This window comes from Ictidomys tridecemlineatus, chromosome 4 (genome assembly GCF_052094955.1).
Source record: "Ictidomys tridecemlineatus isolate mIctTri1 chromosome 4, mIctTri1.hap1, whole genome shotgun sequence".
NCBI lineage: Eukaryota > Metazoa > Chordata > Mammalia > Rodentia > Sciuridae > Ictidomys > Ictidomys tridecemlineatus.
The window spans coordinates 208240532-208263881 of record NC_135480.1 but is presented as its reverse complement, the minus strand read 5'-3'; the positions used below and the strand labels follow the sequence as shown (position 1 = coordinate 208263881).

Genomic DNA, 23350 nt, shown 5'->3' with positions numbered 1-23350 from the left:
ATCCATCATTCTATCACCTGTCCGTCCCTCCATCCTTCCACCAACTATCACCGATCTCCATCACTACCCTATCTACCAACGTACCTTCTGACCATCCTGTCCCATCACTGCCTTCTCTGAACCAGTGACATGAATGACATCTGAATTCCTCACAGTGACCCCAGGGCCCAGGGACTACCTGGACCTTCCTACTACAGACGAGGAGGCAGCTGAAGTCTAAGGTGGTCGATGCCAGGGAGGGTCACACAGCTGTCAAGGGGCACACATTGCTTTATGTGGCCCCCTCCTCTAGGGCTGCCCCACCCCCAGAGCCGGCGTTCACAGCTGGCCACCCAGCCCCCAGCCATGCCCCCAACCATGTAGGTCTCTGTACCTACAAAGCCCTTCAGACCGAGGACAGCCATGTGAAGGACCCAAGGTCCTAAGACAGGGTGCTCTTGCTCAGCCACTGAGAATGGGCTGAGCACAGATGGGCACTCTGGCTGGACAAGAGGAGGCAATGCCCCCTCCAGGCCCTGGGCTTCTCACTCCATCCACTTCCCCTCTGTGCCTGGACTCTGGGCCTGGGGCAGAGGAGGTCTCCTCCTGTTCCCCTGGTCCACCTGCCGTTCTTGGGGACACAGAACTGCTTGTGGGGAAATGATTTTTTAAAACCCACAAAGCACCCACATCCGGGCCCTTCAGTGGGGGTGTTGGGAAGGAGGGAGGCTTGGTGCAAACTCAGGGCATGTGGGAGTGGGCTGCGGCCCAATGATGCACGGACTGTGACATTTCAGATGTGCACTGTCTCCCAGAATGTCCCTGGGAAGCTGTGGGGGAGACGGTTCCCACACCCATCCTGATGGTCTCAGGCCACCCGTGCCTGCCTCACTGGGACCTGGGCTCCACACCAAGACAGTGTTCCAGGGACCTGACACTGAGAGGCACCTGTCCTGGTGCTCCTCCCAGGCTGCTGAGAGGGACCCGCCTGCCGCCACTGGCACAGCTCCTGCGAGGCAGGTGACCCTTTCCATCCCAACTCAGCAGGACTGACCATCTCCAGGGCTTTATCAGCCCTCCCATGAACTGGAGGAACGGGAGACGTGTTACCAGCCCTACTCAGCCTGCATGGGCACACTCACGGGCACACACACACACTCGTCAGGGGACAGGTGGCACCTATGCCATCCTCTTCTCTTCCAGATGTGCAACTGAGTAGGGTCTGGAACTGCCTTTCCCCAGCGTGGACATGGTCAGTGCACTCAGGCAGGTGCTCCTACCCTCCCTGGCCGCTGTCTCTCCAGGTGGCAGGTGCTCCTACCCTCCCTGGCGCTGTCTCTCCAGGTGGCCCTGCCCAGGAGCCCTGACGCAGCCATGGCCTCGCTGTGGCCAGGCGGGCCGCCCTTAAGCACCACTGCCTAGGCCTGTGCGTGTGCAGAGGTGGGCCGAGCAGCGCCACACCCCGAGGGTGCCGGGCCTACCTAGTTTTTGCATGCATGCACGGAGCCTTTCTTCAAGATTGGACACTCTGCTCTGAAGTTCATCGTAGTCATAGGCGCCAATTTCCTCTTGCAGCTCGTTAAGCACTGACGTCAGATTCTGGACCTCCTCCTTAAACTGCAATACCAATTTGGCATCGGCCTTGTACTCTTCCAACACAGGTATCAAAGGCCTAAGTTCATCCATTTTCGTTTTTATTGCCTGCAAGGTTAAAATAAGCTGGGTTCAGTGCGATGCATGCAAGAACTATAACACCCTGCTCGGCCCGGCTTCTCCCTGCGCGCGGAGCACCTGCACACGCCCGCTTTAGTTATGTGCTTATTTATCCTGGCCCCGATGAGTTAGGAGAGCATATTAAACAGTCCTCAGCACACCGACACATTTGGGAAAGGTCTTTATTTTCAGTTTAGAATGCAACATCTTAAGGTTACATGCTTTAAGTCACATACACAAAGTTCTTTTTTTTTTCTTTCCTTTTCAAAAAATGCATTGACAAGGGTTTCAAACTATCCATGAAATGCATCTAGAGTCGCATGCAAAGGAGGGTCCTGGTTGGATTCAAGGTTCCTTAGGGATATGGTGCTAAGATTGGAAAGAAACAGTAAAAATGCAGGGTGCCAAAAACTCTCTGGCTCTTTCATGGTTACATGGGAGTGGACTGCTTCTTCAGTCACTGCGGCATTGAAAAAACTCTTTTAAGTTAGCCCTGCAAGCAAGAAAATGAAACACTGTTGAAAAGCTAGCTCACTAGCCTGCCTTAAACAGCCATTTAGAGACAAATACTTGCACCGTCCCTTAAAAAAACCCACACTTGAATGCTGGGAACACAACCTCCCTAATAATGATTGAGATTCTCTCACGACAAGTTCTGTTGGGATTCCTCCATGCGGGGCAAGCAGTGTGAAAAGCAAGGGCTCACCTTTCCTCCCCAAGAGCTACAGTGCCCCTGATCTCAAACCCAGAGAGGTGGCTAGGGATTTCAGAACCCGCCAAGGTGAGCCACCTCGGAAGACACCCCCATCTTTAAGGGAGTCTGCAGAACAGGGAAGGGGCATGCTGGCCCTTCAAGGAGAGACAAAGACTCTGTTTTTGATTAGAAAGTTCAAATCTCTCTCCAAGATAACGCAGGGGGACACATCAGGAAATAAGGACAAAATGTGCACCTGCGTGGGACTCATTTCTCCTCCACGGGATCGGCCTGCTGTTATTTTATTTATAATATAGATTCATAACTTCATTAGCTTGCCATTTCGTCTCTCTAATGTATCGCTTTTAAAGGAGAATTAGCTCTAGCTTCATGCAGGGAGCACATCAAAGAGAGCATTAGCATAAAGGACAGGAAGACAACCGGGCACATCAGCAATTTCCAGCCGAGGAGGAGGGCTGCGTAATTTGACCTGTTCATTTACCTCAGGGCTCCAGTCCTAATTGACACGCATGTATACCTTAATTAAGGTGGCATATGACTTCTCGATCTCATCGGTGTGTATATATACATACTTGTACGTATGTATATATAATTTCGGGTCAAAGGAACTGCAGTTTCAGTGTCCAGAGTTACCTGGAGATGCGGGACACTTACCACGAGCTGAGACAGACGCTGGTCTTTTTTCCCTGTGTCTACAGTGTGCCTTGTCATAGCTAAATTAGGTCAGATATGAAAAAGTGCCCTGAGTGATCCCCGCTCAGGAACGGCTCCAATCAATTAAGCTAATCCTTGGCTAATGTGATTTACCTGCAACAGCTGTGGAGTGACAAGGGCCAATAATGACATTCTTTCCCGGCTAATATGCCACTCAGCCATAGAGTGCAGGGTCTGGGACCCTGGCTTCCAAACCAGATTGACAGAGGTTCCGGGGCCCATCTGTGCTCACGTGGCTGCTCAAGCCCACCCCTTCCAGGTGCCTTGCCAAACCAGGGCCAGGGCGGGCTGCCTCTGCTCCCTCGGGCTGCAGTGCTTTGCAAGGCAAAGGCCGGCCTGCCGCGCCCCTCCAGGCCCCTCGCTATTTCCTTGGTGGCCAGGGCAAGCAAGTCCAGCTGAAGAGGGGCAGAAGAAGAGGGCGCACGTACCTTGAACTGCCTAGCCAGGTGCTGCTTGTGACTCTCTTCCACCTGCTTGAACTTGGACTCCAGGCCTTTCATCTGGTTCTCCATCTTCTCCACATACTGCAAGTCTCTCTGAGTCCTCCTGTCCAAGACCTCGATGGACTGAGACATGTTCTGCACCTGTCAAGAGGGCAACAGGTTCAACAGGAGCTGCAGCCTGGACCAGTGGCTCTCACGGCCTGCTCTCCCGCCATGCTGACCTTCCCCACGCAGCCACCACCCTGGGAACCAGAGTGGCCCAGGCATGAGTTACTAGCTAATCACCAGCATCAGCACCGTTAGGAACAGGAGTTCCCCCAACACGGCCAGTCAGCCACCTTCCAGCCAGGCTTTTACAACCAGGGACACAGGTGGGGCGGGGAGCTGGCTGCTCACTGGTCATAGCTGCAGGCACCAACTGTGCGCCATTCATCTCTTTTGTGGGGTGGGGGTTGTTTCTTTCTCCTTAGGTGGCAGGAGGATATCCGTCAGGCAGGCATAGACAGCAACAGAGACGAACAGCCTCATTGGGCTGCCCCGCCCCCAGGCATAAATCCCCTTCCTCTGAAATCTGGCTGAGGCTGCTGGCTAAGTGCAGAGGGGAGGAACGAGGGAGCCGTCGCTCTCCCGACTCGGCACGAGCCTTCCCCCATCTCACCCACCATCCATCACACCCACAGTATCATAGGCAGATGACTGCTCGGCAAACACGCACATTCACAACACAGAGTCAGGAATCAATCACCCAGCAAATGAAGAATCGCTGTTTTACACCTTTACAGGCAGATCTGAATTGAGTCTAGCCTCGAGATGGGACTTTAATATTCAACAGGATTCCAGAGAGCTTAAAAGAAAAACAGTTTTAGTACAGCCACCTGCCAGCGCATCTCATTTCCAGGAAGAGGGCCTGTGTGCATATGCGCCGGGCGGTGGGTGGGGAGGCGCGGGGCCCCAGGACTGCCGCAGTGCTGTCGGGGTCTTTTCCTCAGAATCCATTCCAATTACCAATCACGACGGAGGAAGCCGCCTCCGTAACAGCGAATCTTCATTTCTGTTTTTTTCCTGAATTTGAAAATACTTTCCCTTCTAGGAACAGAACCATTTGGGTGTGAGGCTGAGCTCTGCCTGGTCGGGATCAGAATGGATGACGGTGGGGTTCCCCCGACTGTAAATCCTCCCGTGCCAGCAGATAAAGCCAAATTAAAAGAGCAGGGGCAGATTTCTCAGTGGGGAAGACCAACACCGCTGCTCTCCACACCTAAAAATGCATGGAATTTTATGGCTCCTCATTTGAGAGTAACGTACACAAATTCACTTTAAAATTTCAAGCTGGCAAGACGCCGTGTGGGGGTGACCTTGGCGCTCTCTTTGGGGGGCTGAAATACATTTGCTCTGACACGGTCTCCCTGCTCCTCCTGGCCTGTCCTGTTGGTCACTCTGCATAACTTCTCCTTTCGGGGAAGGTTGTGGATCTGGTTTTGTTCACTGGTTGGAGGTCCAGCCCAAGTGCCCCGCCCCCAGGGAGACATCCCTGGCCAGCTAAGGCCACATGGAGACAATGCCTGCAGGCTCAAGTCGCAGCTGTCTGCTCTACCTTGTCAGTAAGAAACTCCAGGAGGGCAGGGAAGGCCTCGCCCACATCTGTAACCCCAGAACAAGGGCCCAGTAGTACCCCAGTGCTAGGAGCCTGCCGCCGCGTGGAAGAATCAGGATGCCAGGGACTGGAGGCGGGGCACGCGCTCCTCGGCCAGCTGAGGGCACATGGTGTGTAGCGGGGCTGCCTTGCTCCCACTGACCACTGGCTTGGGCAAGAGGCTGGACAGTGCAGTGGGCTTTCTGTCCCCCAGAGGAGGAATGTGCTTGGCAGACTGTAAAATTTAAAGATTAGACTTTAAACTTAAAACATAGAATTTAAAGATGCCAAGCTACTCAGCTGCCTTAAAGCAAACTAAGCTCTGGGGCCCCGGATGCATGTTCTCTGGCCGAGGGCTCAGCTAGGATTCTGACAATGGAGCATGGTCACCCCGCCTGCCCCCCCACCCAGGGTCTGTGTCCAGCTCCTCCTCCAGCTTGCACATTCCCTGGGCAGTGCCCCTGCAGGCTCAAGGGCAGGAAGCCACCCTAAGCCCTAGCCAGGGTGGCAGCAGGTGCTAAGAAGAGGGGGAGGGGATGCCCCCGACATGCCAAGGGTACACCTGGCCTCCTGAGCGTGACTAATGGCTACTGTTTATTGAACATTGTCCATGTTCCAGGCACTGGACAGGGCCTATTCATTATTCATCTCTTTTGAGCTTCCCCAAACCCCAGGAGGTGACGTGTTCCAAATCTCATTTTACATACACAAAGATTCAGAGAAGTTGGGCCACTCACTGCTGTCACACAGGAGCTAAGACTGAAGGACTGGGCTCCACAGTTCTCAAACTCACAGTGATGGCTCTTCAAAGAGAACACAGTCCCCACTCTGGGCCCGGGCTGCCCAGGACCGTGGTAGGGCTCTCCAGGCATCCTGATGCCCACCCCACACAAGGACTTCAGGCCAGAGGGAACCAGCCCATCCAAGGTGGGTCCCAGCACTCTGCCCCTCGGCCATCTCAGGTGGGTCTGAACACAAAGCCCAGCTGCAGAGACTTGGAACTAGCTGGAAGACACTCAGCTGTGCCCCAGCCCATGGGCAGGGCCCAGGACCTGGGGATTGGAAGCCTGTTCCCCTGCTTCTGCCTCTGAGGGTGGGGCCCTGTCTGACCTCGCCCTGCCCCCCACCCCTGGGCTGAGAGGAGAAGAGGAGGAAGAGAACTGCCCAGGCCAGGGCGAGAGGGAGCCCAGGAAGAAACCCGCCTTTGAATGAAGCTGAAGCGTGCACTTAGGAGCTGGGCCTCTTCCGACAAAGGCTCACAGCTGCCCGAAATAGAGCGCCTGCACACGTGAAATGGGGCTTTAAATTTTTAAGCAGTAACACTGTGGCCTGCGCAGGAAGAAAGGAGCGCTCCGGGCCTCACTCCCAGGGGCTCACAGAGCTTTCTGGAACCCACTTCCCAGCTCTCCGCCCTGCCAGCCGGCATCTCCTCCCAGGGGCCCCAGCCCTGCCCCGCAGCCCCAGGCCCCCAACACCCCGCCTCCCTCCTCCACCGTCTGAATAATTAAAGGCACAGCTGGGCTCAGTCTAGTTGGTGTTAATAAACGCTCATGGAATCTGCTCAACGCATCTGACTTTAACTCTTGTCAAATGATTTACGGAGGTGGGTGAAGGTGGCAGGAAAACGCACTCCCTCAAGGTGAGTGTCTGCTGGCACTGAGCTGCTCCCACAACACATGGCGCCCTTTCCCTCCCAGAGGCCACTAGGGACAGGGACAGGCAGTGACTTGAGTCCTCACAGCCCACAGAGCTAGGAGGACCCTGAGTCTCCATCTGCCCTCCTGGTGGGTGGGGAAACTGAGTTGAGGGAAGCGGCCCACTGTTCCTGGGAGGGAGGGTGCGTGGGCACTGAGGGCAGAGGGCACAGTGGGGGAAGGCTGGCCTCCCTCCCCAGTGTGGAGGTGTCACACGTAGTGGCCATTCTCAGAGCTCAGGGCCTGGGTTCCCGACACAGAAGACCCCCCCCCCTCCACAGACTTCTAACCCAGGCTGATGCTCATTCTTGAAAGTCCAGATCCCATCTGCAGGGAAACTCGAGGCTTTCGTGTGTGTGTGTGTGTGTGTGTGTGTGTGTGTGTGTGTGTGTATACATGTGTGTCCCACTCTCAAATTGGGGAAGGATGCCTGCCCCGTAGGTGTCACACCGAAACACCTCCTTTTCCTGGGGAGGGAGGAGGCTGGGCACAGAGGCCCCCGTTTCTCCTGCTTTCCTTAGCAGCTTTGGGGAGGCCCAGCAGTGGGATCCCCGGGCGGCAGGAGCCTGCAGGAGAAGGCAGGCTCTGAGGAGAGGGGAGCTGAGCCAGCGTCGGAGGCAGCTGCCCTGCTAACTAGCTGTGGCTTGGGGCAAGTCAGTCCTCTGGGACCTGAATTTTCCCTTCTGGAAATGGAGGGAGAAATTTCACTAACTCCACGTGACTCTTTGAAGCTTAAGTGAAATAATGGAGTCAAAATACACAAGCAGACCACACACTGCTGCTTCTGGGTGGGTACAAGGAGCCTGGACCAGCCAGGTCTGACCACTCAAAGGCAGAGACCCCATCCTGTACAACTCACGGCCTGCACCCCTGGGCCCACGGGAGCTGCTTGCTCAGAGGCAGCTGTAAGCCGTCAGCAGTGGATAAGGAGCGTCACTCAGGGAGGTCGTGGGTGGAGGACCTTCAAGCCCTCACCAAGCCCCCGTGCTACAGCACCTTCCTGCCGGCAGCCTGGGCAGGAAGCTCCCAACTCCCCAAGGACCAGGAAGTAGTATACTCATCTCCCAATGTATTCACCTCCACCCTTGGTGTCTCCAAGATTCACCGGCTTATACATCCATCCATCCATCCATTCACAAATACTTTGAGTGGGGACGTGCCAGGAAAGGCCCGGGGTCCCTGCAGGCTGGCCAAGCCTTGGCTCCCCGAGGGCACACTGCACTCTCATAGGTGCCCGCCCACTCCCACAGCAGGGACTCACCTTCTCCAGTAGCTGCCTCAGTTGTTTTGTGCGGGCGTCCCGTGAACACATGGTCTGCTGCGGGGCGACCACTGTGCAGATACATCTGCCCTCGCTGTCCTGGGCAGAGCTGTATACCTGCCAGCTCTCCTCGGGGTTGGTGGGCAACACCTGGGGGTGCAGGTGAGGCGAGAGAGCGGGGAGGACAGAAAGGGAGAAGGGTCAGGCAGGACAGACGACAACGGAGGAGACTGTCCACAGCCCACCCCGGGGAAGAGCACCAAGGACCCGGCACAGGGAAAGGAGTCCTTAGGGACAGAGACCTGGGTTTCCCGCCAGGCTGCCCGGGGCTGAAGGAAGCCAAAGACACACTTCAAAGTTTTAAAATTCAAGTTCAACCCAGGGGATGCTTGGAGTTTTGACATCTGGCCCTACTGAGGCTCAGGGAAACGGGAGGGGCCATGGAACGTCGCCACACAAGGGACTGCATGACTCACAGAAGTCAGATGCCCTCCCCTCCCTGTGGAGGGGCAGGCACAGCCAAGCCCTGGTCTGCCATTCCTGACACCTGGAGACAAGCACCCTGGGCGACAGCCAGGGTCCAGGAGGGTATCAGTCCAGAGCCACCACAGCCCTGAGCTTCCTGCTGCCACCAGGGAAATGCTGAGCTCCCAACTCCATGCCGCTCCCACCCATGAGCCACGTGGTGGATGTCACCAAACTGATATGCCGTGCAAGGGTCACCCCACTTCAGTCCTGGAGTTTACCTAGAGACCACCAAAACACCAGATCTGTGCATGGCTGGTCTCACCTTGCAGCCCTGCTCAGTGACCTGACCTCCAGGTACCCAGGGCCCATAGCAGGCCCCAGACACCTCTGAACATTCATTCACCTGTGCCCTGCTGCTGGACCTGCAGCCACCCACTGTCTCCACAGACCCCCAGCACCCCAATCACCTCCCTGCTATTTTTAGATGAGGATGGGAGGGGAGCTGGGTGGGGAGAAGCACAGCAGTGATATATTACACTTCATTCATGTCCAACCCCAGAGGCGGGAATAGTCATTATGGAGGAAAACACAGCAATTTTGAAATAGCAGGTGCAAGGGTCTCAGGTGGAGGTCACACCACAGAGACCTCCGGGAAGAGCACTGAGTCTTTGAAAGCAAAGCGGGAGTGGGAGAAAGACTCGTGTCCTTCACCTCTCCTTTCCACTTAGAGGAAACGTCCAGAGCTGGCCCCCTGGCCACACAGGCCCCTGTCTGGTGAGTGGCTCCGGCTCAGCCAGCTCCAGCCACCATGGAAGTCAGCCCGGCCCAGAAGAGCCAAGCCCCTGCCCTCCCTCCTTGCTCTAGATGAGAAGGAGCTATTTGGGAGGCCAGCAGGGAGGAGTGAGCAGGCCTGGGGGCACACATCCCACAGCAAGGTCCCAGGGGCCTCACCCAGCCCCACTGCACCCTCCTCCCAGAGGACCCCATGAAGCTTCCCACCGGGATGAGGGGGGTAAGGTGCCCTGGGACTTTGGAAAGGAAGGAGAGGGCCCCCACGAGGGTAGCTCCCTGCCCACCCCTCCACGGCTCCAGTCCAGCTTTCACAAAGTAGGGCGGGCTGAGTCCCAGCCGGACAAGCCTGGACTGGGGTCTGGCGTTGTCTCCACCCTTTACTTGCTGAGTGACCTTGGACAAGTCCCCAAGTCTCCAGTCCCAGTTTCCCATGCTTTTCCATGAGGGTTTTTTATTAGTGAGGGAGCCTCCAGGCTCGAAGCCCCTGGGCAGGGTCCCCAGCTCCTTGGGGAAGGCAGCATCGACCCTAGGGTTCAGAAGCGGATGGGAGCTGCGGCGCAGACGGGCGGGATCCGGACCCTGTCCTTGCCCCTGCGCCCGGTTCCCCGCCGCCTCCCCGGTTCCCCGCCGCCTCCCCGGACGACCTGGTCCCGCGCGGCGCCCGCCCAGCCCCGGGCTCAGACGCAGGAGGAGGCTGGGGAGGGAAGGGGCCGCAGGCACACTTACGCCGGTGCTGCGGTCGAGCGTCCCGCCGCTGGCTGCCGAGAGCTTGGTGGTGTTGAGGCCCACCAGCGAGGGCAGCGTCTGGGACATCCAGTTGGTGATCATGGCCATGGTGCTCAGCACAACCCCGATCTTGAGCAGCGGCACCGACATCGCGCCTCGAGTCGCCTCCTGCGCCCGCGCCGCGCCGGCGCCGGCTCCCGCGCCCGGGCAGCTTCAGGCGGCGGGCACCGCGGCGGGCAGGGGAGCCCGGCCGCGTCCCCGCGCCCCCTCCGCCCGCCGCCGCCCGCCCGCCGCCGCCGCCGCCCCGCGCGCCCCGGCCATCGCCGCGCCGCCCCGGGCGCCGGGAGGGTGTCCAACGCCTGCCCGCCGCGCGCTGCCCGCCCGCTGTCCGCTGCCCGCTGCCGGCGCGTCCCTCCGCGCTCCGCCGCCAAGAAGGGCCACCGGGCTCTGAGCGCCGCGCGGGCTGAGCGCGGGGGCCGCGGTCGGGAGGCGGGGACACGGCCGGGCGGCGGCCGACGCAATCTGCCCAGGAAATGGGTGGATTTTTCCTCTGCGCTCCGGCTCCCCGCCGCCCCCTGGCTGCTGGCAGCGAGGTTTACAAACCCCAGTCGGCCGAGGAGTTGGGGTGACCCGGGAGGACAGACGAAACTCCGCCCCCAAATCATAAAAAACCCGGAGGGGTGGTCATCTGCTGCCCGCCCCGCCCCGCCCTCTCGCGCACCCTCACCGCCTGCCTAGCCGCGGCAACGCCGCTCCGACCTGCTCTCCAGAGACTACTTTGGAGGCAAGGGTCGCTGCGGTTGGAGTGCGCCGCCCCTGCTGCAGGGGCCAGTCTTCGCAGGTGGCTGGAGAGTCTGGGCCGCCAGAACCCTAGCCCAAGAGGGAGCACCCCAGGTGGAGTCTGGCCTGCGGGTCTCCACCAACAGCAGGGGAGCGAGGCATGGATGCACCGGGAAAGACCCTGCCAGGCAGCCCTGGAGCCGGGAGGCCTGGGGAGGAAAGGGCTTAACTGGCGATCACTAGCAGTGGCCTCCACCATAGGTTTCTGGCAGGGTCGAGACTGGAAGGAGGCTTGTGTGCTCTGCTGCGGCCAGGAGCCGGTGCAGGCTAGTGTGCCCACCGTGGGAGCTGCTGTAGATTTGGAGCTGAGGCACCTGAGGAGTTAAAAGGACACACCCATGACTAGGAGTGTAGGTGTGGAAGAAACCCGTGCCTGCAGCTGTGGGGCCTGGGGTCCTCCCAGGAGCCTGCAAGCCCTGGAGCCTGGGCTCCCCGGCAGGGCAGGCTGTCACAAGCTACCTTCTGTTCCCAGCCCTCTGCAGTGTCCAGGACACATGTAAGTCCCATCAGAAGCGGCCTGACTAGGTCAAACACCTTAATAGGGCTTTTGAATGTGCAGCAGGCTTCTAATCTGAGATGAAAGCTGCTTCCTTCAGGCACTCCATTATGCTTTCCCGGCCATTCGGGAAGGAAAGAATCCCCCAGATCACTTGCTACACTCCTTTATGCCTGGCTGAGAGTTAATCTCCCTTCCAGGATGGGGATTTGAATGAGGGCAGCAGGGACAGAAGGAATCTCTTCCCGGGTGGCTGTCTGAAAGGGACCCAGCACCTTCTTGGGGCTTTTCTCTCTGTGCTCAGTCCTGGTTTGAAGAGAGGACTTCAGCAATAGCCAAGGCTATCCTGGCCTGAGCACTGGGTGTGCAGCCGGATGGCCAAAGAAGTCCCTCTGATTTGTTTTTCTGGTTAATGCATGGCACTGGTGGCTGCAGGCCAGGTTGGGTGCCAGCAAGTTCTAACTGTTGGAGAAGGGCGCCATCTCCTAGTGCAAGCTGGTACTGCAGGCTCTGCTCAGAACCAGGAGAGTCCAAGTCACACCAAGTCACACCCAGCTGGCCTGCTGGAGTGTACTGATGCCCCGCCCCCTCCTCTTGCCATGCATATTTGACACAGATTCAGAGCCACAAGCCACATCTGCGCAAATCACTCACGTGGCTTTCCACTACAGAAGAACAAGGGCCACTTACTGTGTTGGAACAGCTTCTAACAGCCAGTCCAATCCAGGAAACTCTCAGGTCACCTCAGAAGCCACAGACATTTATACCAACCAAGAGCAAGCTACGAGGACACATGCTGTAGACCTGGACGGAGCAACACAGAGCTGGCGGGGGAGGGCCTGGCACTTTCCACACCAGGCCCTGGACACCTTCCCTGCCACCTATCATGTAGATGTTCTGCTGCAAGAGCCCTCTCAGATTGTCCCCTCTGTGTGCAGACTGTGGACCCTGATGGCCTGGGCTCTTGTGAGCCTGGTTCTGCCAGTGACTGGCTGTGAGACGGTGGCCAGCATCTATAACATGGGTTTAAGAACCGCAGCATTCCTCTGTGAGGCAGCGTGAGTGCAGAAAGGAGCCTGGAGCCCAATGAGGGTGACAGTTGTTGTCACCCACTTTGCAGGAGACAAGATGGGGTCAGAGAGGACCTCTGTCCAGTGACTCGTGCTTAAGCAGGGTGCAGAGCTGGGATTAGAAGTGAGGGGTGGTGCCCCCAGGAACCTGTCAACTCCAGCTAAAGGCTGCCAGGAGGTGCTGCTGGAATGGGTGTATAACTGAATATGAAAGTGACCCCAACACCCTAGAGCTCCACCCCTAGACTGGCAGATTATATCATGATCACCATCACCATCACCATCTCCTGATTTTGAAGAACTCCTGGCTTGTTTTTTGTCAGCTGTGTCCCCCTGGGATTGACCATTGGAACTCTAAGTTAGAAGAGCACGTAACCTGGCAGGCTTCTGTGCTAAGGAGTCTGGGTAGTTACTACCAGGGACCAAGGGCAGCCCTCAGTGCCGTGGTACAGGGACTTTCTCTAACTCTCTTGGGGTAGGCATTTGGGGGGGGTGGCCTGGAGATGTGAACCCCAATCATTTCTCCTGCCCTTACTGTCATGTTGGGGACACAAAGGGCACTAGGCTCCCCAAAGCATGGCTGAGCGTTCTTCTGAAATGCAATTCAGGTGACTCACCCTGAGCTTGCCACTGGGAGCTGGGCCTTGGAATTCCTAAGAACTAAGCTGATCCAGGAGGTGGAAGGATCCGAGAGCTCTGGAAAGCAAAGCTGTCCCTCTCCCTCCCTGATGGCTTTCAACTCAGGCACCCTCTCTGCACCATTTGTCTTTTGACAGAGAACTGAGCAGACACCTAGTTCTCATCCCCCATGGAAAAAGTGAATAGGATGGTGTGCAGGGGACACAGTACTGGCCTTCCCACTGCACCTGCACCTGACCTGCTCTCACTGCACCCCACCTGCTGTCACGTGTACCCCAGGCCCCACCCAATCTTACCTGCACCTTGCCTGCTGTCACCTGTACCCACCTGCTATCACCTGTACCCTACTTGATGTCACCTGCAACCCACCTGCTCTAATGACCTAGGCGATTCACAGAAGTCACTCCCAACTCTTCCAATTCCAAACCTGTCCTGTCCAGCGCCTTTATCTGTGATTTCTGCAGGGGTGATCACTGCTTTTGTGAGGGTAACTGGGAAAAGTGGAGTGAAAGTAACAGATTTAGGCAGCTGCACAAAATTTGCAAAGGTGAGCCTGGGATTGTTGAGGAGCAGAGGCATTTGTACTAAAGGGACAAGGGCGTCAGCCAACGCTGAATACTCCTAGAGGGGTCAAACCCATTTTCCACACGACTTCCCTTGAAGTAAGGGCCTGCTTCCACTGCAGCTGAGTAGTCACAATACTGGTGCAGCAGGGGCCAAGCCCAGATCACACTGGGCATTTGCCATGCATGATGCCACCTGACTCTTGCAGCAGCCTCCAGGGCTGAGCTACTGTGGATTCTACTGCACAGAGGAGGAGTTTGAACTTAGAGAGAAAAGACCCATCCAAGGCCATGTCCCAGGGCAGAGCACAGACAGGGCAGCAGCCTGCCTCTCAGATGCCACGGCAGTGAGGCTGAGTCCCAGGGGTGGCAGGACCTGCATGGGCACAGAAGCCCAGCCACCTGCACAATTCCAGGCGCCCACAAGCAGTGCCCACAAGGCACTCCACCAGAGCACTCCTTGGCTCTTGTCCACTATGCCAGGGCCTCACAGCCTTGACCTTGGCATGAATCCATCAGCACACTTGAAAACAAGAATACCACTCTCCCAAATCCCTGGGACGTGCATCCCCAAGAGTGAGCGCTGGAACCAAGCTGGGCACAGCACCCTGCTGGGGCGGGCACACCTGGCCTGTTGATCACCTCACGTGGCCCCACACAGCCATGCGGGGCAAACCTGGTCACCACCACCTCACAGTCAGAAAACCGAGGCCCAGACGAGAATCTGCATAGGTCCCAGAGCCAGAGGTGGCTGCTCTGAGAGGAGCAGGCGTGTGGCCACCCCTCCTGGCACAGGGACACCCCCAGTGAACAAAAGATGGATGCCCCTTGCTGTTTAAAATGTGCTTATTCTTCTCAGGCCATCTGCAAACAGCTTGGGGGGAGCAAGGAGAGAGGAGAAGAAGAGGGAGTGAGAGGGCAGGGGGAAGGAGGGACCCACGCTCTCTCTGAGACGGTCTTCCCCATCAACGACGATGGGCCGCGTTTCTGGGCCCGTCAGCCTCTGTCCCTGTAGGGCTTCCTGCCACACCGCCCCGGGCACGCCGTCCCTCCCCTCCATCAGATCCATGCTGCTCTCTAAAGGTTGCCTGCGACAGGCCCAGCGCAGACCGTGCGTTCCACACTGTGTTCCACCAGCTGCCCAACAGAAATGGGTCCCATCCTGGGAGTGGCTTTGAAGAGCACGCGTGAGGTGACTCAGTAACCACGTCACCTTCTGGGCTGCACTGTGACTTCCAGGGCCGACAAATGTTCCCATTTCCTACTTCCCAGGTGACAGAACTCACCACCACTCATTGAGAAGTCATGATCCAGGCCTGAATCAAAAGCTGACATCATCATAAAGATGCCGGGAGCCAGTGTGTGGGCCAGCTGGGTGTGTAAGAGTCACCCAGGAAGGCCACACTCGCTTAGAGCGGAGGACCCCGGAGCTGCTAGGCTCCGGAGACTAGACCTCTGCTCCCGAGGACACCTGCTTTCCCAGCCTGGTCTCCCAGGAGCACACGCGCCGCCCTTGTGTTCAGGGCCCTGCTCTGCTGGGCCTGGACTCGGCCTCAGCAACGTCCTTAGCAACCTCTACCAACAACAGACGCTACCCTGGGGAAGCCTGGTTCTCGAATCCCTGGCATTGCTTATGGAAGAGGGGACCCCTGACCCAATCCAGGCTCTCTCCCTGCTGGCCTGGAATAACAGGGGCAGGGGCAGAGGCCAGGTGGCCCCAGGAACAGGAGGAGGGAGGGGCGTGGGCACTCAAAATCTGAAAGCAGAATCAGTGCCCAAGGGCTGTTCCCTCCTTTTCTTGGAGTCCTGCCCTGCTGCCCAGATTGAGCAGTGACTTCTTCAACCCTCTGACACCAAGGCATCAGCTTGAGCAGGAGGCACCTTCTCTTCAGACCCAGCTGTGCAGGTGTGTGTGTACTTGGGATCTCTCTGTCCTCGAGGGTAGCGTGTACCCCACACTCAAAGTGCTGCGGGGACAGAACCGATGCAGGTGGCCATCTGCACCGGGGGCCCTGGTCACTGCCATCTGAACATGGACACCTTTCTGTCTCCTGCCTCAGATGCTTCAGCCTCGACTCTTTGCAGATTCTAAATGGCACTGAACTGTGACAAATAGCATTCAGGCCAAATCAGGGATCACAGAGTATACAGAACAAGCAGGTAGCTAAGCCCACATCTCTACACACCTCTTGAGACACTGTCACTGTCACCAGCTGTCAGCTGGACAGTGGTCTAGAGCTTTAACTTGGGTGCAGAAGACCCCTACATGAAAAGCCACAACCAGGCTCAGGTCACAGGCGCACAGTGTGACACCTCTTCACCGCAGTCAGGCCATCTTCCCTGGCATGTGGGAATTGTGACAGATACAGCAAATGGTGTGACCAGACACCCAATGTGTCAGCTGGCCGAGAGATCCAACAGAAGGCTCTGTGCACTTAGTCCGTCTGTGCCTACTTGTGACTTCTTGGGTCTCAAGTCACCCAGAACATGCTAGGACAGTCTAGGCACAGGGACCCCCCATGTGACCCTTCGCTTTTTGCCTGAGAGTTGAAGGTGAGGTCCTGAACATGCCCCAGAGGCCCCTCCTCTTCCAGGTGTGGCCATTGGTCCTTGGTGGGGGTGACAAAACTAGGACCTCGGGCCTCTGATAGCCACCAGTGAAACTCCTTCCCTGCCCTGCTGTCCCCTGTTTGGAAGCCAGTTCCAGGCAGCAGCAGGCAGAGCACTGGCCACATCAGAGAAACCCAGCTCCACATGGCCCCCGACAAGCCAACGTGACCCAGTGCCATCCAGGCACCCCTCTTCCCAGCGCTGGGCGCTACTGGGCTACTTTCTCTAGGGTTTATTCTCTGTCTTAAAGAGTCTGGGCCCAGGTGTCTGTGGAGTCAGAGCCGCGGCTGCAGGGGCGTCACTGGACAGGTTGCCCCTCCCCACACCTCAGTGCCCTGATTTCACAGAGGACCAGCTGGGTCTCTGGGGCTGTAACTGTGAGGGACGACAGGGCCTCTGTCACCGGCTCTGCTCTAGTGCCTTAAGCTCCTGGGGAGCGTCTATATGTGAAACAATCTGAGAAAAACAGAGATGCCACTTCACCTCTTATTTTCCCCTCCTGCTCCCGGCTGCCTGCAAGGCCATCAAGACCGCCCTGGTCACAGAGGCCACCTGCTGCCTGAGTGACCCCTTGGCTCCTGGCTTGGGCGGGAGCAACACCCACAGCACAGTTTTCAGGGCTGAAAACTGCTCCCCTTCCCATCTGCCCAGCCCGCAGTTGCCATGTATCTAATTCAGTTTAGCTAGTAATTAGTTTTGTGTTCCTTTCCACGGTGATGTTAATACTGATTACAGGGCCTGATAACTTTAGTAATAAATACAACCCAAGGCAGAAAATTACCTTGCTTTTGATTGGGGAAGGCTGAAGTCAGGGAAATGAGAAGCAAATTGCTTTAGGAGATGAAGCGGCTGCCTTGTGTGCAGGATTCACAGCCACCGTCCCCCTGTGTCCCGGACCTCCCCACCAGAGGCAGCCCTGGGATCTGAGTCTCCAGTCCCCTGGACCAAGCGTTGCCAGCCCCCGAGGCAGAGGCCAATCCCAGCTCAGAGAATGGGTATGTTCAAAGGATCCTAAAATAACAGGAGTAGGAAAAGGTCCCCATTCTGCCCAAGTCCCTCCTCCAAACCCCGGCACCCCCTTCAGCAGACGCTCTACCCCAGTGCATTCCACGCAGAGAAGGTCTAGAAGCTGTGGGAAGAGGAGGGGCTGGCAGATGGGCGGGGTGCCTACAGGACCCCAGCAGAGACTTGGGCTGGTCACAACATGCAGCTGCATTTGTTCAGGGGATGGGTTGAGAGGTCTTCTGCTCGGGGACGGGGTACGTGTGGGGACGAGAGAGGAGACGCGGAGCGATGGCCCTCACTGGGATTTGAGAGGCGAAGTCAGCGTCGCCTCCTGTCTCCTGCCCCGTTGATGCAGCTCCCCAAGCAGAGGCCAGGGCTGGCCCACAGCCCCACACAGGCCCCTCAGTGGCAAACAGCTGACCAAACTCCACGACCAGGCATACAGCAGTCACTCAATAAAGCCCGAAGGCAAACCACAGCCACAGCCACAGCTGGCACTTAGAGATGCTCGACGTGCAGCTCCAGCCTGGCCCTCACTGGGGCATTGGCACAGTGTTGTTAAGAAAGGCCATGCCCAGCTGGAGTGCCACTCCCTGTAAGACCGCCCAACCCCCAACCCACGGTGGCTGGCCAAGCGCTGTCCAAGAGTCGAGGTGTGGGGGCCCTTCCTTCTGCATCGGAGCCTGTGGGCGGTCCCAACTTGCCCTCCTGCTGTCTCCCAGTCTTCCTGCCTGGGGCTCTCGTGGGCCCAGATGCAATGTCGGAACCCAGCTTGGACGGCCACCCTTCTCCAGCTACCACAACAGAGCTCACTCCCCACTCCCAACCCGAGCAGCGGGCACAGACAGCTCTTAAGTCACTTCATCAAATGATACGGCAGAGCCTCAGTCCTCCCACAAAGCGTGTTGCCCCCGATGCCAGATGGCCAGGGTCTGGAGTCACTCGGCACTGTGAGCTCAGATGTGACAGGGTTAAGTCCAACCAGCTGGTCGTCACAGGGTGCTTGTTCCAGGAAAGGGTGAGGGAGCAGATGCAAGAGTGGGCTTGGGGGCCTGTGGTGAGGAGGCATCTGACAGAGCCCTCCAGCTAACCCTCTTTGTTTAAAGGAGTTGGGAGTTGAGGCTCAGCGGGGTTAAGAGCCTATCGCAAGGTCACCCACAGTCCTGGTGGGTCTGGGGCAAGAAAAAGAGGCCTGGGCTCAAGGTCATGGCTACTTCCCAGCCCCTCCGGCAGCAGCACTCAGAGGGCCCCTGCCTTTCTCAAAGGAAATCTGAGGCAGGCTGCAGGGAGGCCTGGAGTTTAGGGAGCCCCAGCCCTACCGCACCTCCCCAGGACTGAGAAATCAGCTCCTCAGCACCCCGCTGGCGGCTCGCTGTGCGTCACTTCACACTGCTTCCCAAGGAGTGTGAAACACCCGCCTTTCATCGAAAATCACAGAACAAGACCACGTCAAATGTCCTTCTGTCTAAAGACAAAGTTCCCGTGGATCCACTGTTTTGCATGTAGTAGGCTGTCAATCAATAGCTGGCGTCTGATTGAATGGCTCATCGCAAGTGAGCTGTCAGGAGAACAGATGGCCCAGCCACGTGCTCCACTCCCCACACCTGTCTGCCCAAATCCTGCAAGCAACCCTAATTAGGTGCAGGTAGGATCTATACGTCCCTGACTGGTTGCCATCCCCACATGTGCCAGTCCATAAACTCAGCTGCCCTGGAATTGTGTGTCCATGTCTCCCAGGGGGACTGAAAAGCAAGGTGCAGCTATGGGGGCACTGGCCCTGCAATGGAGCAAGAGACAGTCGCCCTTCCCGGAGCCCAGAGGGGTGGTTCACGCACACATAGATGTGCAGGCACTGATTGAACACTTTGGGACCCAGAAGTCAAGATTCCTGGGAGGATTCCCAAGGGGATCAGATTCCATGCAGCCCAGCCCAGGACGGCACCCATCCCCCATACAGGCTCCACCTTAGAGGTCACTCACTGCTAAGGCTGAGGCCCACCTGTCCCACCCCTGTGGGGCCCTGGGAGGCCCAGCAGCTGCCCTGCCAGCCACTCACCTCTTCATAGACTCCCGGAGCTTGGAGGGGTTTGGCTACTAGGTTTTGCTCTAAAATCCCCCCACAACAAGAGATAAGCTAGAGATGAGATGTCCAGGGCAAGATTCTAAAAGCGGGACTCAGAGGAGGGAGGGAAGTCAGGGCTTCAGCTAGAGGCAGGGAGGTGCCTCCAGCTGAGCTGAGGGACGCGTTCCCCAGAGAGATCAGCTCAGCCTCAAAGAGGAACCTCCCAGGCAGAGAAAAAAATCCTTTCCTTTTCAGAGGCAGAGGCTGTGGGCCCCGGAGCTGACCTTGGTCCTGAAGGTAGTCAGCTAGTGTCTGCCTGGAAAGCTGGGGGCTGGTGCTCTGTGTGCCCTGCTGGCTGAGGATCAGCACCCAGCACCCAGCGCCAGCACTGTCCGTGTGGACAGGCAAAGGCTTCACCACCGAGACAAAGCTTCTGACTGAAGTTGAACCAAAAGTTTCTCCCCAGAACACGGGATCTTTTAAATGACGACGAGGAGAACTTAGGGAGGAGGGCCTGTAGTCTGGCACTGGAGACGCAGGGTGCCTAGAAGTAGGAGGGCCCTGAAGGGTTGGAGGGCTCCTGGGGGCAGCCCCTCCAGGCCACCCAGGACCAGCAGTTTCTTTGCCAAGATGTGCAATAAGGTCCAGGTGCAGCTTTCTGTCAGGCAGTCTGCTGCTAATGGGACCTGCGAGGCTCTCTTCCACATGTGTGCTCCGTGCACGCGTGTCTGTGGGGTGTGTGTGCTTACATGCATGAGTCCAACACCCCTTGCCAGGCCTTCTCCAGCGGCTGAGAAAACTTCTCTCCCAGAGCCATGCGGAACCTCTCCAGGGCAACTGGCTGATTGCCTGGGCAGCACCCGAGCAGGGGGCACAGGGGGTAAGTGGGACCACAAAACCCCACTGTTAGTTGGGGTTGGACTGTGCTTCCTGGGCAGAGCCAGGGAGCTAGCAAGGGCTTCCAGGCAAACAAGGAGAGCCTGTTCCAGAGTCTTCTCTCTGAGGTCTCCTCCAGCGTGCCTGCCCACCCTTCTCTCCTTTGTTTGCTCTTCTATCCTGAGACAAGGCAAGACAGGGAGGGTCTGGCTAGGGTTGGGGTCAAGGGGCCAGCTTCCTTCCATTTGGACTTGAGACTCCCCAGAGCCAGTCTCTTGCTCACAGAGCAGCACAGTAGCACCAGGGAAAGGGCATTTTAATGTCACTCCCCAGCAGCCCCGAAGCTGGCAGGCTCTGGGAGCACCCTGGTGCCAAAGCAGCCCTCCCAGCAGAGAGCTCGCCGACAGCGCTTCTCTTCCTCCCGGACCTGCTGCCCGGAGATGCATTTTTAAAATGGAGAATACCAAGCCCGACACGGTCTACTGGTACATTGTTCAGGGGATGCCAAGCCTGGCTGGCAAAGCCCAGGGTCCCCTCACGCATTCGGGTGTCACTCTGCACCTCTTGCCGCTCGTGTGGCCACAGCCCCCCAAGCCCTGCACACAAAGCCGACAATGCACCCCAGCGCTGGCTGCCCTCCCAGGGTTCTGGGGTGTCCTTTTTGGGTTGTGGGGAGCCTTATGCCCAAAGGGAGGGATGGGCCACCAGAGGGGTGTGTGTTGTGGGGGCAGGAGTTAGGTCCCGGTGCCTCTGAGAAAGCCTGGGGCTTAGTTCTTGGGCGCACCCTTTCCCCCCAGATGACAGCGGCAGCAAACAGCCCCCAGGCCGCCCTTTGAACTTCTCAGCGGGAGTGGGGGCGGGGAGTCCTGGGAAAGGGGGCAGCTCTGCACCCCGCTGGGCCAGGCTGGGGGACGGGTCTCCTCGGCTTGCGCCCCTCCCTCGCCCCAGGTCCACCCAGGCCTCTGGACCCCCTTCCCTGGCCCCGGAGCTCGGCACCGGGCAGGGGGCGCGGGGCGGGCAGAGCGGCTCCCGGACTTTGCGGGGCTCCGCGGGCCGCGTGGGGCGCCTGGCGGGGAAAGATGGCGTTGGCTGCACGTACTTGGGTGAGTTCGGTGCCCATCAGGATGAGGAAGAGGAGGCCGAGGAGCTTCCGGGCCGGTTGCATGTCTCGCGGCCACCTCCGACGTCCTGGCGTGCGGGCCTGGGTGCTGCCGGCCGGCGGCTGCGTGGACGCGGACGCGCTCCCGGCTCGGGCCGCGGCGGGCTCGGCGGCGCCTGCTCAGCACCCGGGGCGGGTGGCGCGCGGGCTGTGCTGCGCGGAGCCTCCGCTCTGCATATTTATGGTCCCGGTTCCGGCGCGGCTGCCGCGGGGCAGGGCTGGGCGGCTGGGCGGGGGCTGCGCCCTCCTCTCCCGCGGCTGACGGCTCGGCGCCCGCCCGGCGGGGAGGCGCCCTGCGCAGCTCGGAGGCGCGCTCCGGCGGCGGGTGCCAAAAGTTTGCTCGCGGAGGGCGGGGGCGGCGCAGGGGGACCCGCGCCTCGCTCGCGCGGGAGGAGGGAGGGCGGCGGCCGGCGGGGAAGAAGGCTGGGACAGGATGTGACATCAAAAAGGCGGGGGAAATTGAACTGGGGCAGATAATTCCATCCCAGCGGCCCCGAGCCAAGGGGGCTCCAGGACCCGGGGCCGGGTCGGAGGTGTGCCCAGCTGGGGACCGCGCCCCAGGACGCTGCGAGTGGAACGGCCGGTGGGGAGGGGAATCTCGGCGGGGGCGGGACTGGTTCTGGGGCGAGGACCTGGGATGGAAAGGATTGACGACTCCTGCAGCCGAACAGGTCCTTAGAGGTGACCACTGAAAGGGCTAAACCGAGGCTCGGAGTCAGGAAGGCTGTGGCCAGGAGCTTCCCTTTAGTTAGAGCCGGGTCTTCGGCACATGCAGGCCTTCTCCCCGTGGAATGGTCCGCAAGGAGCCCAGGGGGAAGCGGGCATTAGATGCTGGAGTTCCATCCCAGGACGGGTTGTTCTGTGTGGTGGCGTGTGCTGGGGACAGCATAGGCCTGCGAGGGTTCTGCACTTGTCTAGGGTTGTGACACAGTTGGGCCTGCCCCAGATGAGCTCTCCCACGCAGCTGGTATCTTCCAGACCCCCTGGGCCCAGCCTGTCTTGGTACTTGGACAGTAGAACCTCTCCAGGTGGAGGTGCCCCCCCTTCTCCTGTTCCTGGTACTCAAAGCCTAGACCACAGGCGCTTATGTTGGGCCACATTTTCTATCCAAATTCTCCATTTTGGAGAGGAGTCCCCAAGTGTCTCTGTTTCCTGAGAAATTAAGGTTATAGTAGCCATTTAGGTGCATCCCCCCCACCACCACTCAATTTTTTAATCTTCAGTCTTTGGAAAGCAAACTGAACAAAGAAAACCCCTCACAGCAGGAGGCCTCAGGCTCAACCTCTGGAAGCAGAGGGGCAGAGGATGGGGTCCAACCTTCTCCTGTGACAATTAGGGACACTGAAGCCCTGTGGGTGCTTCTCTAGGTTCTTGGCGGGTTCCGAAGCCAGGTCTGGATGTCAGTTCCGGCTCTGGGCACCTGTATAGCTTGAGAAGATGGTGCAAGGGGCTTCCCTATCTGAGGGGCTTTGCCACAGGGGTTCTGTCCTCTGAGCCCCAGAAAGTATACCACAGGCAGCCAAGGGAAACAAGGGAGGCTGGGCCTTTTGGTCAGGAGAGGGTGACACTTGGGGACAGGCCATCAGGTAGGGTGGCCCTGAATATCTGAGATGAGGTGGTGCTGAGGGCACCAGGGGACTGGGGGAGTCCTTGCTCTCTGGCCCTCCTCTTACTTAATTAACCAGAGCGTTCTGTTCTCCTCTGATGGAGGGAAGTGCTCTGGGAGCCCCGTGGCCTACTGGCTTCCCTGTGAGTGTTGCAGGGCATCCAGGGGCTGGGGAGAGTTCTCCGTTTGGCCTGGAGGCTTGGTGTCTTGTCCTGACTCTTCCAGGTCCTGGTCCTCTGAGCCTGTCTCCCCACCTGTAAAAGGGAAAGAAAGAGGTGGGTCCTGC

The 23350-nt window shown here is 58.3% G+C and overlaps 1 protein-coding gene across 5 annotated transcripts in view; it reads right to left on the bottom strand.

Annotated features, from left to right (window-relative positions):
• The window catches only part of Olfm1 (olfactomedin 1), a 41090-nt gene extending 19267 nt beyond the window's left edge, over window positions 1-21823 (bottom strand). Inside the window, exons 1-5 of one of the 5 annotated variants that reach the window (XR_013438398.1) lie at window positions 10139-10374; window positions 8153-8302; window positions 3550-3705; window positions 3062-3120; window positions 1861-2185 (exon numbers count right to left, since the gene is read on the bottom strand). Coding sequence is in view for 4 of the 5 variants with exons in the window: in XM_078048645.1 (XP_077904771.1) it covers window positions 1461-1680; window positions 3550-3705; window positions 8153-8302; window positions 10139-10288 (676 nt within the window). In the remaining variant the exon portion in view is untranslated. Of the gene's footprint in view, window positions 1-1460; window positions 1681-1860; window positions 2186-3061; window positions 3121-3549; window positions 3706-8152; window positions 8303-10138; window positions 10382-21398 lie in introns of those variants that run through there. The other 4 variants (XM_078048646.1, XM_078048645.1, XM_078048648.1 and 1 more) reach the window with 4 other exon arrangements.
• Between the last annotated feature and the right edge of the window lie 1527 nt (window positions 21824-23350).